The sequence below is a fragment of the Triturus cristatus genome, chromosome 4_2 (assembly GCF_964204655.1).
Source record: "Triturus cristatus chromosome 4_2, aTriCri1.1, whole genome shotgun sequence".
Lineage (NCBI taxonomy): Eukaryota > Metazoa > Chordata > Amphibia > Caudata > Salamandridae > Triturus > Triturus cristatus.
This window is the reverse complement of record NC_140586.1, coordinates 283,184,570-283,201,649: the sequence shown is the minus strand read 5'-3', so window position 1 is coordinate 283,201,649 and position 17,080 is coordinate 283,184,570. Positions and strand designations below refer to the sequence as shown.

Here is a 17,080-nt window from a genome sequence, read left to right as displayed (position 1 = left end):
TAGTCTGCAGGTTTAAATAGGAACGAAACTCTAACAAGCTGTCCCCATTGTGAGGGAAGTGGGATAAGGGAGGGGGTGGCAAATGGTGAGCACTTTCCGGCCGCTTTGATGTTCTCATCAAAGCGGCCGCGAAATGAGCTTTTGTAAACAAGGGATTTCAAAGTGCAAACTAGTGCTTTCAGGCTGCCAAATGGTGCGCGCGCCTGGCGCACATGCACTGTATTTGGAGGCCTGAAAAGCACTAGTTTGCACTTCCAGATCCCCCTTTTACAAAAGCTCTCGCGAGAGCAGCGCTAAAGCGCTGTCTCAGGCGAGACCTAACCAGGAAGATCAATAGCTCCACCACGCAGCTTTCCTATTGGCTCGCGTCTCAAGGGCCGCCCATCAGCCCACCACAACCCACTAACACCAGATGGGCGCGTGCTATGCCTCGCTCAGTGCCCGCCCATTTACCCGCCCACCCCTAGGAATCCTAGAGCTCCATGTGGAGGACTTGCGAAGGAGGCGGATAAGCGCGATCTCTGGAACAGATTGAATGGGCGGCTTTGCCTGACTACAACATGGCCGACTGACTCCATGGTCGTTTGAAAGAATGGCATTTTGCCTGACCTGTCGTGACGACCGGTGAAATTGGGCCCGCCCCAGAGTCTGTCCTTTAGACCCTGTGTTTGCCAGGGTACACCTCATTTGTATTTGGTGGCTGTATTTAGTGGAGGTACGAAACCATCACGGTTCTGATCATCGCCGCATTATATCGCAATGACCAAGGTTGTAGTGGTCACCGGAGCCAATAGGTATGTCACCTCCCTGCTCACGCACTGTTTCAGGCGACCAGACTTTATTCTTCTCATTATACAACACTAGACAATAATAATGCTCTGTTGGCAGGAGTAGGCATACTGATAATGGCAAGCTTATTTTTTGTAACATTTCTTTGTATATTCTTGAAACTGGTTTATATATCTAATTTTTTGTTTTTAACACATTTAATTTGTTTTTAACAACAACGCATCATCTTTACTCAACAGGATATATGATCTTTAGTTGAAATTGTAATCTGTGATTGTCATTGCTGCAATATTATCTCTGTTGTATGTTGCTTTAACCTAATGTGAATCGCACCGCTGCCTTAATGGCAGGATCAAGAAAGTTCGAGAAGTAAAATACATTTTAAGCAAAATTAGTTGTTCTGAAGTTTCATAATGCATACAAATTATATTTAGCCAGTCTAATGCAGAGAGTTTTGTCACACACGAGCCCTGAACCAGCAAGTAGCAATCAATTTGCTTTGTTAGACGTTAGGTTCCCTGTCGTGTACTGTTTATAAGTGAGCAGCGTAAAACCTTTCCAGGCCTAGTTGCAGACCGCTTCAGTTCTGACATACCTACATTTTCACTGATCTAGGGGCATCAGCTGAGGCCATAAGATTTACTTATCTTAAGGAGGATTCTTTACTCTCAGCCTGTAAAAACATTGTGACCGGAGGGATAGTGCTGCTGAATCATAGAGCCATAATATCTGTGTAACGTGGGCTAGTTCTTCTTTTAGTTCTAGTGTTCCTTATGCATTAGTTTCGGCAGTAATATCAATGTAACCCAAAGTATAGCCCTTCTGTGTGAATTCTTAACCTGTGAGGTCTGTAGAGGGACAACTCTTTCTAGAGATATAGCAATTTTAAATTAAAGGATAATTTTGTTGTATGCGATCCTGCAAGATTTGTTTTCTGAGCGACAAAGTCAGATGCCTGGGACCTGACTATAAGTTGGTTAGAAGCAGTCCGTCTCCTTGCATCTCCATATCTTTTGGAAATTATCCTCATGTCTTAGCTGGAGTGGGACATTGTTTCCAGAGGACAAAACATGCTTGTGGAGGAATCTGTTGGCAAATCTTTTGAGCCTCGGTAGGAGTTTGACAAAGAGTTAATTTAGATTGGTGGCAGACGCTAGAAGATTGATCAACTGGTTTAGGACACTACCATTGAGAGATTTGTGGACTGTGCACAGAATTTTGGTTTGCAATTCCTCTGACTGGCAGCCAGTGGAGAGAGTTGAGGGTCAGTGTGATATATTCATTATGCAGTAGGCAAGTATAAGCAATGTTCTTATTATTATTATAACCTGCTTAAAAATCCAAGGTCTACAGATATGTGACATAATATAGGACACATCATGAGGTTTCCTCATTTGTACTTGCAGGATGCCCCATTGCTCATCTACCAACGTCTTTAGCTGCACATAACCCTGAACCCCCATGTGCACATAGCCACGTTCCTCTGCACTGGGCATACCTCAGTGCTCTCTGAACACCTAGTCATCTTGTGAGCCAAACCTCCCAGTGCTCCTCTGAGGCATATCTACAGTGCTTCTTATGCATATCTTTCGGTGCTCCACTAAGGCACATCGTCCACTGATCTCAAGAGATGCATCAACCAGTGCTAAATGTACATCACCCTTTGATTCCCTACTTTGTCCCTTCTTTCTATTCTTCATCGATGGACATGTCCCAGAGTCAGCTGATGAATAAGGTTATGAATTATTCTTGATATTTTTGCATTGATATATTTGTTGGTTATTATGCATGTGTACGTGCTCTATGCATGCATATACTACAAAGTATAATTAGAGAAGTGTCCCCCGGCAACCTTTCTGTTCACTCAACAAATATTCAATCTCTCACTCCAATATATATGTGGCCTATGCACCAAAGTTGAATTTCATTTTTTGGTGTTTTCCTTTATTGTTTATTTGTCATTTTATATCAATTTATACAATGTATTATAAATTCATGTAACATTAGTTTATCAACATTTTCCTTTTCAACAATCTACATAAAGCATAACACACACCACTCCATTTTTTAAACCCTTTAAATAGGTCAATAATGCAAGATGTAGATAATCTTCATTTCTTAAAACATCTCATACCATATCCATTCATTCACAGCGTTGTCATCTAACCACCATTTATTCCTTCATTCACACACATACTTCAAATCCACACTTCTTAAAAGCACAGATCAATAACCATTTCAAAGTGGGTCTTCAATCTACACATTGAATGTCTCCTAATGTATTTTATGCTCTAGTGCAGCTTTTTATCCTCCAACCAGTCTATGGCTTTATCATCAAATCAAATCTGTGGATTTTTTATCAAATCAAATTGAATCTATGGCTTTTTCATCACATCCATTGAATAGCTCTTAATGCATTTTCTACTCTATAGTAGTTTTTCAACAAATCTATAGTTTTTTTCATTAATTTTAATCTACTGCTTTTGCATCACATCAAACCAAATCTGTGGTCTTTACATCAAATCTGTTTGTTTCCGCAAGAAACCACCACCTTCTTCAGGATTGTCACAGAAGGAGACCCCTTGACGCTTCTCAACTTATTAAATAATATTAAAACCTTAGTAGGTCGCACATATACTGTCAACATAATTGTAATAGTTAACCACACCAGATACTTGTGTGCCACCATGTGCTCTACTTGTCATTCCACTTCTGTGAGTGTAATCAATTATACTATACCTTATATCCCATAGAAGTGTACACTATCATCTCAAGTGTCTTTTTACCTTTAGTTGCAAGCCATCCTTCTTCCTTATAGTCCATTCTTGTCTTATTTTATTTTATTTCCCACTATTCCCTCTGTAAGGTGGGAACAAAACACATGGTCCTATTCTAATTGGTGGGTCTGCCAAACTTCTGCCCAGATTGGGCAAAAAGCTCCAAAATAAGTTAAGACCAAATGGATTCCAACCAGATACCGAGACCAAAAGAATACATTTTAAGATGAGACATCCTAAACCTAAGGTATTACTAGTTAAGATAAACTCAAAGTGCTGTAGCTAGTGAGGGTCTCCCGGATAGGACTGTAATATGCGATGCCGAATGGTCTCTCTGTTCTTTAAGGCCAAGCCAGAATCCTTATCAAATCTCTTTGTTCCGAATTTTTTAGAGGCTGTATATATAAAAGACAAAGTCATCCAAATGAATAGTACTATGAGGCCAGTGTGCTCTTCCATTCTGTCTCCATATTCACAAACCAGCAGGATCTACTTGCCTAACTCTTAACGTACAAAGTGACAATCTTCATTCACCCAAGTCTCCAGTCCACTAGATGCATGATTGTGACCTTCTTATTAAATCTTCCAAAGCTCTCTCATCCATTATGTATACTTAAATGTTTGAAGATTTTCAAGGGAAACCAGAGCACGCTCCATTTCCACTGCATATATACTCTATCCATAAGCACATATAGCCCTGCAGTATCTTTTAAGGCTGTGAATAATCCCCTGGCTATATTCTTCTGTCTTTTTACATGTTTACGATAGATGACGTTTGTGTTACCTTTACAGGAGAAGGCACCCACAAGTTCCTTTAGACACACAGTGTCTCCATATTCAGCGTATCGCTCTACGATGTGCCGAGGCCAAACAAGTAATGGCACCAGCACTGTTTATATCTAGATTTGTATTGTTGCTGTGGCATTGCATTATCACTAAAAAGGGGTGAGTTTGTATACAATGGCACCAGAATGACCCCCGTCTTCCTAGTATGTGGAAATTTGCCATTTTTACTGTCTTAAAAAAAAAATCCCGGCTCCAACACCGTGTGACTCTGACCTTTGTGCTCTGGAGCTACGGTATGGCCGAAACAGGCGATATCATCATAACCTGGGCTACTGGAATTATGCGTCAGGAGCGGGCAAATTATGCGGCATGGAAAGGCAATTAATGCAGCGCCTCATTAGTACCAATTACACCCAAATATAGCAAATAGCTGCAGAAAGGTGGCCGCTACACAAAGGTGGCCAGTCTAGCTTTGCAAATGGTCTTCCACTGTGTTTCAACGTGTTGCTGCATTTTTTGTAACTTTTGAGCTGGAAGAAAACATTTTTTAGTTAAAATCTGCAGATTATGTGGCAGATGATGGATTATGTGTCCAATGGAGCAAATCTATAATCATGCAAAACTTACCATGGCTGCACAGTCTCATATTTCCAGTGGCCCTGATCATAGCACACTATACATTAATTCCTGGTTATGGGTACTAACACAGCTCTCTGGGAATGTGATGTCTTCAATGTCTCCTCTGAACCCCCCGTTCTTAAGTATTATCGTCGCTACAGTCACCAATGAGTCTCCAACCTCAGATACCATATTCTCCTCACCCAAGGTTCCATGATACAAAATGCTGACTCCCTCGTGGTTTTGAAGCCTGCGTATGGGAGTGGCAAAAGATCAGCCTCCCTTGGTTCAACTCTCAGTTTATGGCGGCCATCTTGGAAGGGAGCGATTAATACATATGGAAAATCCTTATGCGATAACTATGATTTGCAAATATCTGCTTTTGCAAATATCTGCTTAGTCGGATTCCTTTATGCATACTTAATCGCATTGTCCCAGGCTATTGCTCTGCTCAGACCTTGATTATATTTGTCTAATGTACCTATCCAGAAAACTTTCCTTAGTTTGGTCACAGTTTAGAGGGCGGCCCTCTTGGAGCAGAGTGATTAATACATGTCGGAAATTGTATTGATCCAGCGGAAGGCCAGAGATGAAAACTTAACAAACCAAATGTCTCAATAGGGCCCATATGCATTTACTTGAATGTTCGTACACACTCCCTGGTCAATCCGCTGGGGGGGTCCAGTTTTATAATTCACCTCAGTTCTGATTTGTTAATTCCCTGTACCCACAAACATTGGAATAATATTCAATGCCTAACTAATCTTTAACAAGCCAACACTCTTTCCTCTAGTCGATAGACCATTAGTTGAGTAAGTTGATAGTAATATTAACATGCTATCTAACTAATTTTGTAGATCTCAGTGAAATAACCACAGACTCTGGGTAAGATTTATAAGCTTTATCTAAGATTCAGTCATAAATTGAACGCTCATTAATACATATTCACAGTGCAAACTCCATCATTCTTCATATGGGAGGAAAAAAACATTTAGCAAATGCATCCATTGACACAAAATTCATTCAACAAATCAAATGCAAAGAGTGGATAGATGCAGAGACAAAAGATACAAATCAAAAATACATTTGCAAAGAATATGCAAACTTTGAGATACAAAAACTATTTACCTATTAGAAATAGCAAAAACCAACCCTCTGGCCAAAGGACTGGTGGGGGTCCCCTGAGTAAGAATCAGGAGACAAAGACTATAGGACAGAATCAGGACAGGGCAGATACTTACTAGACTTCTTCTACAAATTCGGCGCACCAGGGCGTCTCTCTCCCTCTTCGATATTCTTCCGGGGTCTTGGGATCTAATCAGGCTGTCATTCGGATCTGAATCTTCCCAGTCTGCTCTCTCTTCTGTTCCTCTAGCAGCAAGTCTCTCCTTCCTTTCTAAGCTTCTCTCAGCTTCGATGAATGAACCACCAACAAACTAATCTTAAGTTACTTTAGTTATAGTCTTCATTTCTACATGTCCCACCCTCAATAGTTGCATATATGAGTAAAATACAGAATATTATTGGACGGGGCTAGGGGAGTTTTCATCACACCATGCTGACATATTCATTTTTATTAAGGTACTATTGTCTCGCAAACCCTTCCCCTTTAGCTCATTCATGTTTTTTCTCTTCTCATACATATATTGTTGACATTTTAATAATTGATTCAATACAGGCTACGTAGACAAATGATACACGTCTTCTCTTTCCCACATCATCTGTCCTTGGTGTCTGGCAGCCATTCAGCTTTTTGGTCATTGGGTCATCTCACAAATTCACTGAGCATACGTGATGTCTGGTTATCTGTTGCCATTTTCTCCTTCTGTTATAGGCTTAACAGGCCCAAATGCACACTATTATTAAACTAATCATAAACAAATGTTATTTTCTTAACCCCTTCGCTGCGGCGCGGATTCCGCCGCGGCACTGGGGAGGTGCGGGGTGAGCGCAGCACCGCCATGCTCGTCACGGAACCACGCCGTCATGAGTCACAGGCGAGCTGTGCTCATGACGGCGTGGTTCCGTCACGACTCCGCCCACTCAGTATTTCGCCCGCACAGGCGGGGAATTAGTGCCGCGTGGGCGGAGCGGCGGCAGTATGACGGAACCACGCCGTCATGAGCCCACGCCGCCCGTGGCTCATGACGGCATGGTTCCGTCATGCGCGTGGAAGGGGTTAATCATGTAATTCACACTGTTCACCACCCACTTCTACTCTATCCCATGTTAAAATTATTTCTCTGGGCAAAAGCATTAACAGCAGCTTTCATTTAAATTCAAGCAAGCATATGCTAGCCATGCCGATCCTCGAGACCACATTTTAGTCCTTCTTGTGCATGCCTGAGGTTTTTCCCTCTCAAAGCGAGTTAGTCACGTTATCTCTACGTAATTCTAGTTTGCACATGCGCAAAGCGTTTTCCAAATTAAAGTGGGTTTTAGTTGCATTGCAATTTACTCTATTAGTTAAGCATATGTAAAGCTTTCTCCCCATGTGTCAGTGTCCGGTGTGTATTAGTTTAGTCTCGACTACAGTTTTGAACTGTTAATAGAAGTTAATGAAGGATTTCTCCGAGCAAGTTTCATTTTCTTGAATCCTTGCTCCATCAGTATCATGAGCGATACGCAAGTTATATAAATGTCTACTTAATGTAATTCTTTTATGCATACTTAATCTCATTCTCCCAGGGTATTTCGCTGTTGAAACCCCGAATATATGTGTCTAGTGTGAAAATCCAGAAAACTGCCCTTAGTTTGCTTAGGTTCTCCATATCTGTGTCGTCTCTTGTTATTATTTTTTCCACAATTGGCCATTTAATTTCCTCGTGGGTGTGGGACTTTGCTTTAAAAGTGTCTTACTAGCGGGCATTCCATTTTTTGTTCATACTGCTGTTCTATGTTCTGTAAGTCTGCTTGCTAGACTTCAACTTGTCTCCCCTACATAGCCCTGCCCACACAGGTGCACTAATAAGTAAATGCTGTTCTTCGACTTGCAATTTGTATGGACCTTCAGTTGTATCTTTTACCCATTGTGTGTATGGGTTTCTGTTTCTATGACATTTGGCATGCAAGCATTGTCCACACTTATGATTATCCTTAATGGGTGGGATACCAACCATTGTCTCTTGAGAATAGCTAGTCTCGCTTGATAATCATGACCTCACCATATTATTCTTTAGGTTTTTATTCCTACAGTGTGCAAACATAGGTCTTTCCAGTGCCATTGTGTTTTCTGGGTCACTGTTTAGACTATGCCAGCTTGCATTTATTATCTGGCGCACCTTTTAGTTTAACACAGAGTGTCTTGTCACGCATACCAATTTCTGGTTGTTTCGTCACTGTTGATTATGTAGCAGGTAGCCCCTATCTAAGAATCTAGCTCACTTGTAAGCTTCTCTAACTAATCTGTGTGGGCATCCTCGTTTGATTAACTTTTCTTTCATTACGGCTGCTTTTTCATCCTAGTCCCTCAGATTTGTACAGTTGCGACACAACCTCAGGAATTGGCCAAATGAAATACTTTGCTTCTGACGTCTAGGGTGAAAGCTGCTGAAATATAGGAGAGTATTCCGTAAATGCTGGCTTCTGATTCGTAAATAAGCTTGTTAGTTTATTTATTTAAGAAGTTTTATATAGCGCTGGCTAGTCCCGGAGGTCTCAGAGCGCTTTACATACGGTAAGCATTTTTTTACATAGTTAAATCAGTTACATTTTTACATAGTTACAATAGAATCATGACATGGAGAAAAGCCAAGTTACATAGTCACATCCATTACTACAGCCTTAAATATCATAGAAAACAGGTCCAATGGTGTGTATAGGGCAGATAGAGGGAGTCGGAATATAGAACAGAACTAGGCATGGAGGATCGAACATCAGGGGAACACCACAATGTTAGGGTAAGCGAGTAGAAAAAAACTGAAAAGGGTCAAAAGGATCCGCAACATCCAGAGCCGGACCCCTCGCTGCATCGGGTCGGATTAGAAATGGGAAGGGAAGGTTGGGGAGGAGGGGGAGAAAGGGAGCATAATGGTGACCAAACGAGTAAAGCGGGGTGTAGGAGTTCAAGTGGGGAGATCGATTTAGGCAATGGTCAGACTGGAGCGCACAGGGCGCTGACCGGAGAAAGAAGTTAATTTGAGAAACTGAGGGGACCGCAAGATGGAGGATCCAGGAATGAACCCCAATAATTTAGCAACAAAATGGCGGGAGAACACAAATCCGGTCAACAAGCCTATAAGGGTACCTACCCCCGGAGCAGGGCTGAGAGGGGAAGGCAGTCAACCAGATCTGGCGGGGGAAGGCTGTAGTTTGTCGATCGCTCGAAGGTCGTACAGTCTCGGTGGTACAGGGCAACGGCGTTTGCGGCATTCTCGTTGTTGCTGACGGGGAGACTCATTAGTACTGCCTTGTGTTCATCTGTAACCTCCCATAGCGACTGGCCCTTTTACTTCGGTTGTTACACGGTATGTGTTCTTAAGTCTTTAAGCACTATTTTCTTTATTGAACTTCTTTTACTGCAGGCACAACATGCTTTCCTGCAACATTCAGCGCGCCAGCAGCCCGTCACTTGTTTTAAGATACAGTGTGGCCCGCCTGCTTTAACACACAGCATGGCCAGCCGGCCGGCTTTATTTATGTACGCCGCTTTCACTTTAAAATTCACAGTTTGCGGGCGCTTTCTTTTGAACATACAGTGTGGCCCTGCCACACTTTATCACATAGTAGTACACAAAAAGATAGTCACAGTAGAAATTATTTGCGGTGTATCAACAGACAATACATGATCAGATAACAAAAGACACTATGACAACAAAATGACATACAGTAAATGAAAAAGTTTTAATCGATTTAGAAAACGATTGTCAATAGATCAATAATTCACAAGTCAAGCTCTAATTCACAATCCTGCAACTTTAAAAATGTAGGTGCAAATAACGTGAGGTGACAAGTGCTAAGAGTGGGGTCAGTGCGAGTGATTGTGCAGTGGAAAGGTAGTGCGTATATATACATCAAACTACAATGGTAAGCGCGAGATGATTCTACCCTCGTTGCCCAGACCCTACGATTGAATTGTGGATAGACTTACCCGTCATCCACTCCTCCCTACGGATTTTACCCGCCTTTTCCGTCTCTGCCGAAATTGAGCTAGAGACCACGAGTCTTCTTTCTGCTCCTACGAAGTTCTAGATCCTACGCTTCGACTATTTACCCTGTACACCGCGGTCGTGACTGTGGCATCCCCACTCTTCTCTCACAGATTGAACCTACGACCTATTTACTTTGTTGCCATGGTCATTTCCTTCAGCCCTGAAGAGTCACGGGTTGTTTCCCGTTGACGAAACACGTGTCGGCTGGTTGTTCTCATGTCCCTTCAATTCACTTGAAGAAACGCACTATTAAATCTACAAAGACTTTTCTGGTGTAGACCTTCTTTCGTGCATTTCGTCCTTACCCTACGGTCTCACTACATTGTGTTTATCCCTAACGTGTGCGCAGAACCTGTTTCTACAATGGTAAGATACCTATCCAGCCAGATTTCTGGCACATACAATAAATGCAAAATCATAAACTACTGCCACAGTTAATATTTCACTGTCATCCAGATTTGATACAAAATGAAAGAAAAGTCAATGTTTCGACCCGTTTATGAACCAGCCAACTGAGCGTCTTAGAGGTGGGGTCTTCTTCAGGACGGGTGGACATGTGAGAAGGGAGTGGGCGCGGGCACCTAAAGACAATGGTATAAAGTTACTGGGGTGTGTCATGAAAAGGGAGTAAATCCAAGGGGCATGTATCAAAGAATGTAATTTACCAGCATCAGCAGGTATCCCTTGTGCTGGAAAATGGAAGTTGAGAGCCTTAGCGGCTCCTACAAGGTAACGGAGAAAGATGAGAAAGAAATGACGCTAGGGTCATAATTAACACTAGTCGTAGGGGAGTACGGTAAGGGCAAAGTCACGGACCATATACTCACTGAATGATGCGTAGAGTATGCGACATAGGATCAAAGTGAACTATGGTGGACTGAATTAAGCAGTCAAAATGGCACTAGGTCCGTTAGTAACCTATAGCAGGGTGAGTGGAAAATAAAAGGAAAAAGGATCCGTATTAAATCATCATCATCATCATCCTCAATATGATGTCGGTCAAAGACGCGCAGTAAATTAAAAAAAAAATCACTACTGGGTAACAATGGAATAATGAGACATGCATACATATGAATAAAATGAGGAATAGTGATTCAAATCATCAGACCGAATATGCTAGTAAAGATAAGCACTCGGAGGTATTAATAACCGGTGTGATGGGGCACACAGCATAGCATAACTATGTCAAAAACATCAGCCAGAACTGGCAGTAATTAAAATTAAATCGCATGGTGACACGCGTATACCAAAGGCGAACTCATGCTTAGCGAAATGCTGATGAAATAAAAACGGAGTCAACCGTGTGTACTAGGAAGGTTAAGAAAGCGGGTGTAGTGCGTGTGCTCAAATCCTCGAGTAAAAGGCATACATGCTGAAAAAGTGGTGCACATCTAGCAATTGCATGATGAGCAATCGGTAACTCAAGGAATGGCGAGCGCTTGATTCGAGAGATAGCGCTTGTACTCGGCACAATTAGAGCGCTGGTGTGATCGTTCGTACATAGGTGAAACAAGCACATTGAAGTAGTAACCAGGGAAATCAGAGATGTGACAACCCTCTATGTCAAAGAGAAATTAAGCGAGCACAAAGTGAAAGTTTACGGGCGAGCGCTAGACATAGGAAGCGTGTGCTCAACACTAATAGAGCAGCGAGGCCCGATGTGAAACGGGAACGGTCGTTCGTGCATGCTAATATTAAGCACATTCAGGTTTGTAACCAGGGAGATCTGAGACGTGACCTACCTCTTGGCGAAGCATCGGAGACTCTGACAGCTAACCCCAATAGGTGTCACGTGGGCACTTAAATAGTCATTATAGATTTGCATGTCATGCGTGTGTGTCAAGGAGCGATTGGTGCTCCTGGAATCGGTTACCAAGAGCAACACATCGATCACAGAGCAGAGAAATGTAAATTGATACTTGTATAGCGCACTACTCACCCGCAAGGGTCTCAAGGCGCTGGTACGAATACCGCTGTGGAACCCATCTTGGCTTTCCCTGTGAGGCGTCCACTCCTGGGCACCCCCAAGGTGGAGGCCAGGCATCCTTTAGCGTTGTGAGGGCCGTTGTGGAGATTAAGCAAGCTATTGCCCAGAGTTGCAGAGTGGGACTCCATGATTGGAATAGGCACCGAGGCGAGAATTATCAGGTCCGTGGAATTTTTGAGCCCAAGACCCGCCGGGGCGGGGAATTGAACCCTGGTCCCGGGCCAGACCTCTGCATCAGCGTCTGCCGCTCTAACCATTGAGCCACACTTCTCTTATTAAAGCGATACGAAGGCAATATAAATGCAAATTGGTACATTTGTCAAATTGAGTTGGAAAGAAGGGTGTGATTAATGTTTGTTTGGACAGGCTCTCAAAGTTGTGCATATACAATTATTTTGAAGAAAACGGATAACATTAGTATTGTAAAATACACACACAGGGTCTGTCTAACCTTGTTAGCGCACAATCTGGTAGTGATGTTATGTAAAGAGTGTAACACACATTTATCAACCGATATGGATGATAGAAGTACATTTGTATTGTAAGTCATAATCAGCTGTCTACCTAAAGTAGCGCACATTCTGGTGGTCGATTCCACACAATATGAAATCACATTACGTAAACTTGTGTAAGAAGTGGACCAAATTACGCCAGATGGTTAAAATATGTACATGCGTAGAACTACCAAAGTGGTGTTATCTAAACCTCAACTATTCAACCGTGCCTTTCATGTGCTTAAAGAACAAAGGTATGTTGGTGCTAAGGGCCACTTCGTAGGGAGAGTTGGGCATATGTGGCATCGAGTTCATTCAAGCCATCCTGTACAGACTTAAAGCGATCCATCCATTTACATTCTCTGGTGTTAAGTATTAGTCCCAGATCAGCACCTCCGATGCCCAATGTGACTACTTCAATGATCAGCCATTTCAAGGATTCAGGGGGATGGTTGGATGTTTGGAAGTGTTCGACCATAGGAGCCCCCATGGTTCCGCATCTTATCCTGCTGCAGTGCTGCAGGATTCTACATTTCACCTTTTGGGTTGTCTGCCCTACGTAGATCTTATCACAAGGGCATATAATCACGTAGATAACATTTTTTGTGTTACAGTTTATAAGAGTTTTGAGATTTACCGTGCAGTTGCTATGACTGAACTTTTTAGTATCAATTGTCAGGCAACAGGCCTTACAATTCCCACACTTAAAATGTCCCACTACTTCAGGGAGTTGCCACATTGAATGAATAGTCGGCTGCGTGGTATGTCCAAGAAGGATTTGACCACATGGTCACGGATATTTTTACCCTTCTTAAATCACGTAGATAACATTTTTTGTGTTACAGTTTATAAGAGTTTTGAGATTTACCGTGCAGTTGCTATGACTGAACCTTTTAGAATCAATTGTCAGGCAACAGGCCTTACAATTCCCTCACTTAAAATGTGCCACTACTTCAGGGAGTTGCCATATTGAATGAATAGTCGGCTGCGTGGTATGTCCAAGAAGGATTTGACCACATGGTCACGGATATTTTTACCCTTCTTAAATGAATGCATGGGGGTTCTGGAAGTTGTAGCTCTCCTAAGACTAAGTGCCACTGTTTATTGACGATCTGCCGGATCTGGTTGCTCCATGTGTTAAACGTTGTGACGCAGATTAACCTGTCCGTGTTTTGGGGACGGATTTTGGGGGTAAGAAGCATGTCCCTGTGGTTATGCCATGCTCTCTTTCTGGCCCGTTTGACCAGCCGTTTGGGATAACCTTGTTCGACCAGTCGATGGATAAGCTCATCTGATTCCTTGAAGAAGTCGTCCCTCTAGGTGCAGTTTCTCCTGATACGCAGGAACTGGCCAAATGGCAAGTTATCACGTAGCGCCCTGGGGTGATGGCTGCCATATCTCAACAGGGTGTTCTTTTCCGCGGGTTTCGGGTATAGGGTGGTATATAGGCAATCACTTGTGGCTTTAATCGATATATCCAGAAAATCAATAGTGGATTTATCCTGGTGAATAGTGAACTGGATATCCGTTGATCTCTCATTTAGCCATACAAAGAAGTTACGGAGTTCCAAGTCGATCCCTGTCCAGACCATAAAGACGTCATCTATGTAACGTTTCCAACAAGATACCTGGTCTCTGAAGGGGTTCGAGATGTTGTAGATGTAGTTTTGTTCGAACTCATCCATGTAGAGGATAGCTAAGTCCGGGGCGAAGCTTGCACCCATAGCCATGCCTTTGGTCTGCTTGAAATACTCACTCTGAAAGTAAAAGAAATTTTGAGTCATGGCTATCTCAAGTAATTGAATAATGAAATCAGTTGGGACACGTGCGGGTGATATCCTCGTGTCCAAGTATTTCAACATTACGTGTAGTGCATGCTGCTGTGGAATGCGAGTGTATAGCGAGACGATATCCATGGTAACAAGGATTTGCGTGGTAGGGTCAAAAGGCATTTTGGTTTTTGCTTTGTTCGCCATAAGTTGGCAGGGTATGCTCAGACGTGAGTCCCTTGCTCACTTTGCCACTAGAATCAAGCAAGCCTGGCTGCTGAAGACGGCTGAAATGCCAGAAACCGGTCCTAGGAAGCTTGTTTCTGGTCCAGGGAAGACATGGCTTGGCAGTTCAGGCTGGACTGTTCCCATGAGGCACAGGGTCAGACTGATTTGCATATGGCCATGTCTGAACTGGGGTGGCAGAGTGGGCTAAAGAACGGTGATGGATTAAACCCAGATCAGTTGACTGGGGGTGAGTGCTTGCAATGTTCAACACTCCGTCCATCATTTCCTTTGGTTTTTGCTTTGTTCGCCATAAGTTGGCAGGGTATGCTCAGACGTGAGTCCCTTGCTCACTTTGCCACTGGATTCAAGCAAGCCTGGCTGAAGACGGCTGAAATGCCAGAAACCGGTCCTAGGAAGCTTGTTTTTGGTCCAGGGAAGACATGGCTTGGCAGTTCGGGCTGGACTGCTCCCATGAGGCACAGGGTCAGACTGATTTGCATATGGCCATGTCTGAACTGGGGTGGCAGAGTGGGCTAAAGAACGGTGATGGATTAAACCCAGATCAGTTGACTGGGGGTGAGTGCTTGCAATGTTCAACACTCCGTCACTCATTTCCTTTGGTTTTTGCCAGGGTCAAAAGGCATACCATCAACAAGATTAATTACTTGCATAGTATCTCGGAGATGCGACTCAGTTTGCTCTGCCAGTGGTTTAAGGAAAAAATCCACATATTTGCACAGGGGTTCCAGGACCGAGCCACATCCTGAAACAATCTGACGACCAGAGGTAGGTCACGTCTCAGATCTCCCTGGTTACAAACCTGAATGCTCTTAATTTTAGTATGCATGAATGACCGTTCCCGTTTCACATCGGGCCTCGCTGCTTGAGCACACGCTTCCTATGTCTAGCGCTCGCCCGTAAACTTTCACTTTGTACTCGCTTAATTTCTCTTTGACATAGAGGGTTGTCATGTCTCTGATTTCCCTGGTTACTATTTCCATGTGCTCGTTTCACCTATGTACGAACGATTACACCAGCGCTCTAATTGTGCCGAGTACACGCGCTATCTCTCGTATCAAGCGCTCGCCATTCCTTGAGTTACCGATTGCTCATCATGCAATTGCTAGACGCGCGCCACTTTTTCAGCATGTATGCCTTTTACTCGAGGATTTGAGCACACACACTACACACGGTTGGCTCAGTTTTTATTTCACCAGCATTTCGCGAAGCATGAGTTTGCCTTTGGTACACGCGCGTCACCATGCGTTTTAATTTTAATTACTGCCAGTTTTGGCTGATGTTTTTGACATCATTATGCTATGCTGTGTGCCCCTTCACACCGGTTATTAATACCTCCGAGGGCTTATCTTTACTAGCATATTCTGTCTGATGATTTGAATCACTATTCCTCATTCTATTCATATGTATGCATGTCTCATTATTCCATTGTTACCCTGTAGTGATTTTTTATTGATTTACTGCGCGTCTTTGACCGACATCATATTGATGATGATGATGATTTAATACGGATCCTTTTTCCTTTTATTTTCCACTCACCCTGCTATAGGTTGCTAACGAACCTAGTGCCATTTTGACTGCTTAATTCAGTCCACCATAGCTCACTTTGATCCTATGTCGCATACTGTACGCATCATTCAGTGAGTATATGGTCCGTGACTTTGCCCTTACCGTACTCCCCTACGACTAGTGTTAATTATGACCCTAGCATCATTTCTGTCTCTTCTGTCTCCGTTACCTTGTAGGAGCCGACAAGGCCCTCAACTTCAATTTTCCAGCACGAGGGATCCCTGCTGATGCTGGTAAATTACATTGTTTGATACATGTCCCTTGGATTTACTCCCTTTTCATGACACACCCCAGTAACTTTATACCACTGTCTTTAGGTGCCCGTGCCCCCTCCCTTCTCACATGTCCACCCGTCCTGAAGAAGACCCCACCTCCAAGACGCTCAGTTGGCTGGTTCATAGAGGTGTTGAAACGTTGATTTTTCTTTCATTTTGTATCAAATCTGGATGACAGTGAAATATTAACTGCGGCAGTTGTTTATGATTTTACATTTATTGTATGTGCCAGAAATCTGGCTGGATAGGTATCTTACCATTGTAGTTTGATGTATATATACGCACTACCTTTCCACTGCACAATCACTCACACTGACCCCACTCTTAGCACTTGTCACCTCACGTTATTTGCACCTACATTTTTAAAGTTGTAGATTTGTGAATTAGAGCTTGACTTGTGAATTATTGATCTATTGAAAATCGTTTTCTAAATCGATTAAAACTTTTTCATTTACTGTATGTCATTTTTAGGTTTCGCCTAGCTATTGCGTTTACGCAATAGCTATGCGAGACTCTAGTAAGAGGGGCATTTCAAAGTGCTCCCAAAAGTGGATTGCATTGTGGTAAATAAAAATTCCTTTACCGGGACTGAATTTGATACAGAAACATTATAAAATAGC

The 17,080-nt window shown here is 42.9% G+C and overlaps 1 protein-coding gene across 2 annotated transcripts in view; it reads left to right on the top strand.

Moving 5' to 3' along the window:
- Nucleotides 1-472: 472 nt before the first annotated feature.
- The window catches only part of HSD17B7 (hydroxysteroid 17-beta dehydrogenase 7), a 179,633-nt gene continuing 163,025 nt past the window's right edge, over nucleotides 473-17,080 (top strand). For both annotated transcript variants that reach the window (XR_014960605.1, XM_085601517.1), the window contains exon 1: nucleotides 473-794. Coding sequence is in view for 1 of the 2 variants with exons in the window: in XM_085601517.1 (XP_085457643.1) it covers nucleotides 760-794 (35 nt within the window). In the remaining variant the exon portion in view is untranslated. The remainder of the gene's footprint in view (nucleotides 795-17,080) is intronic.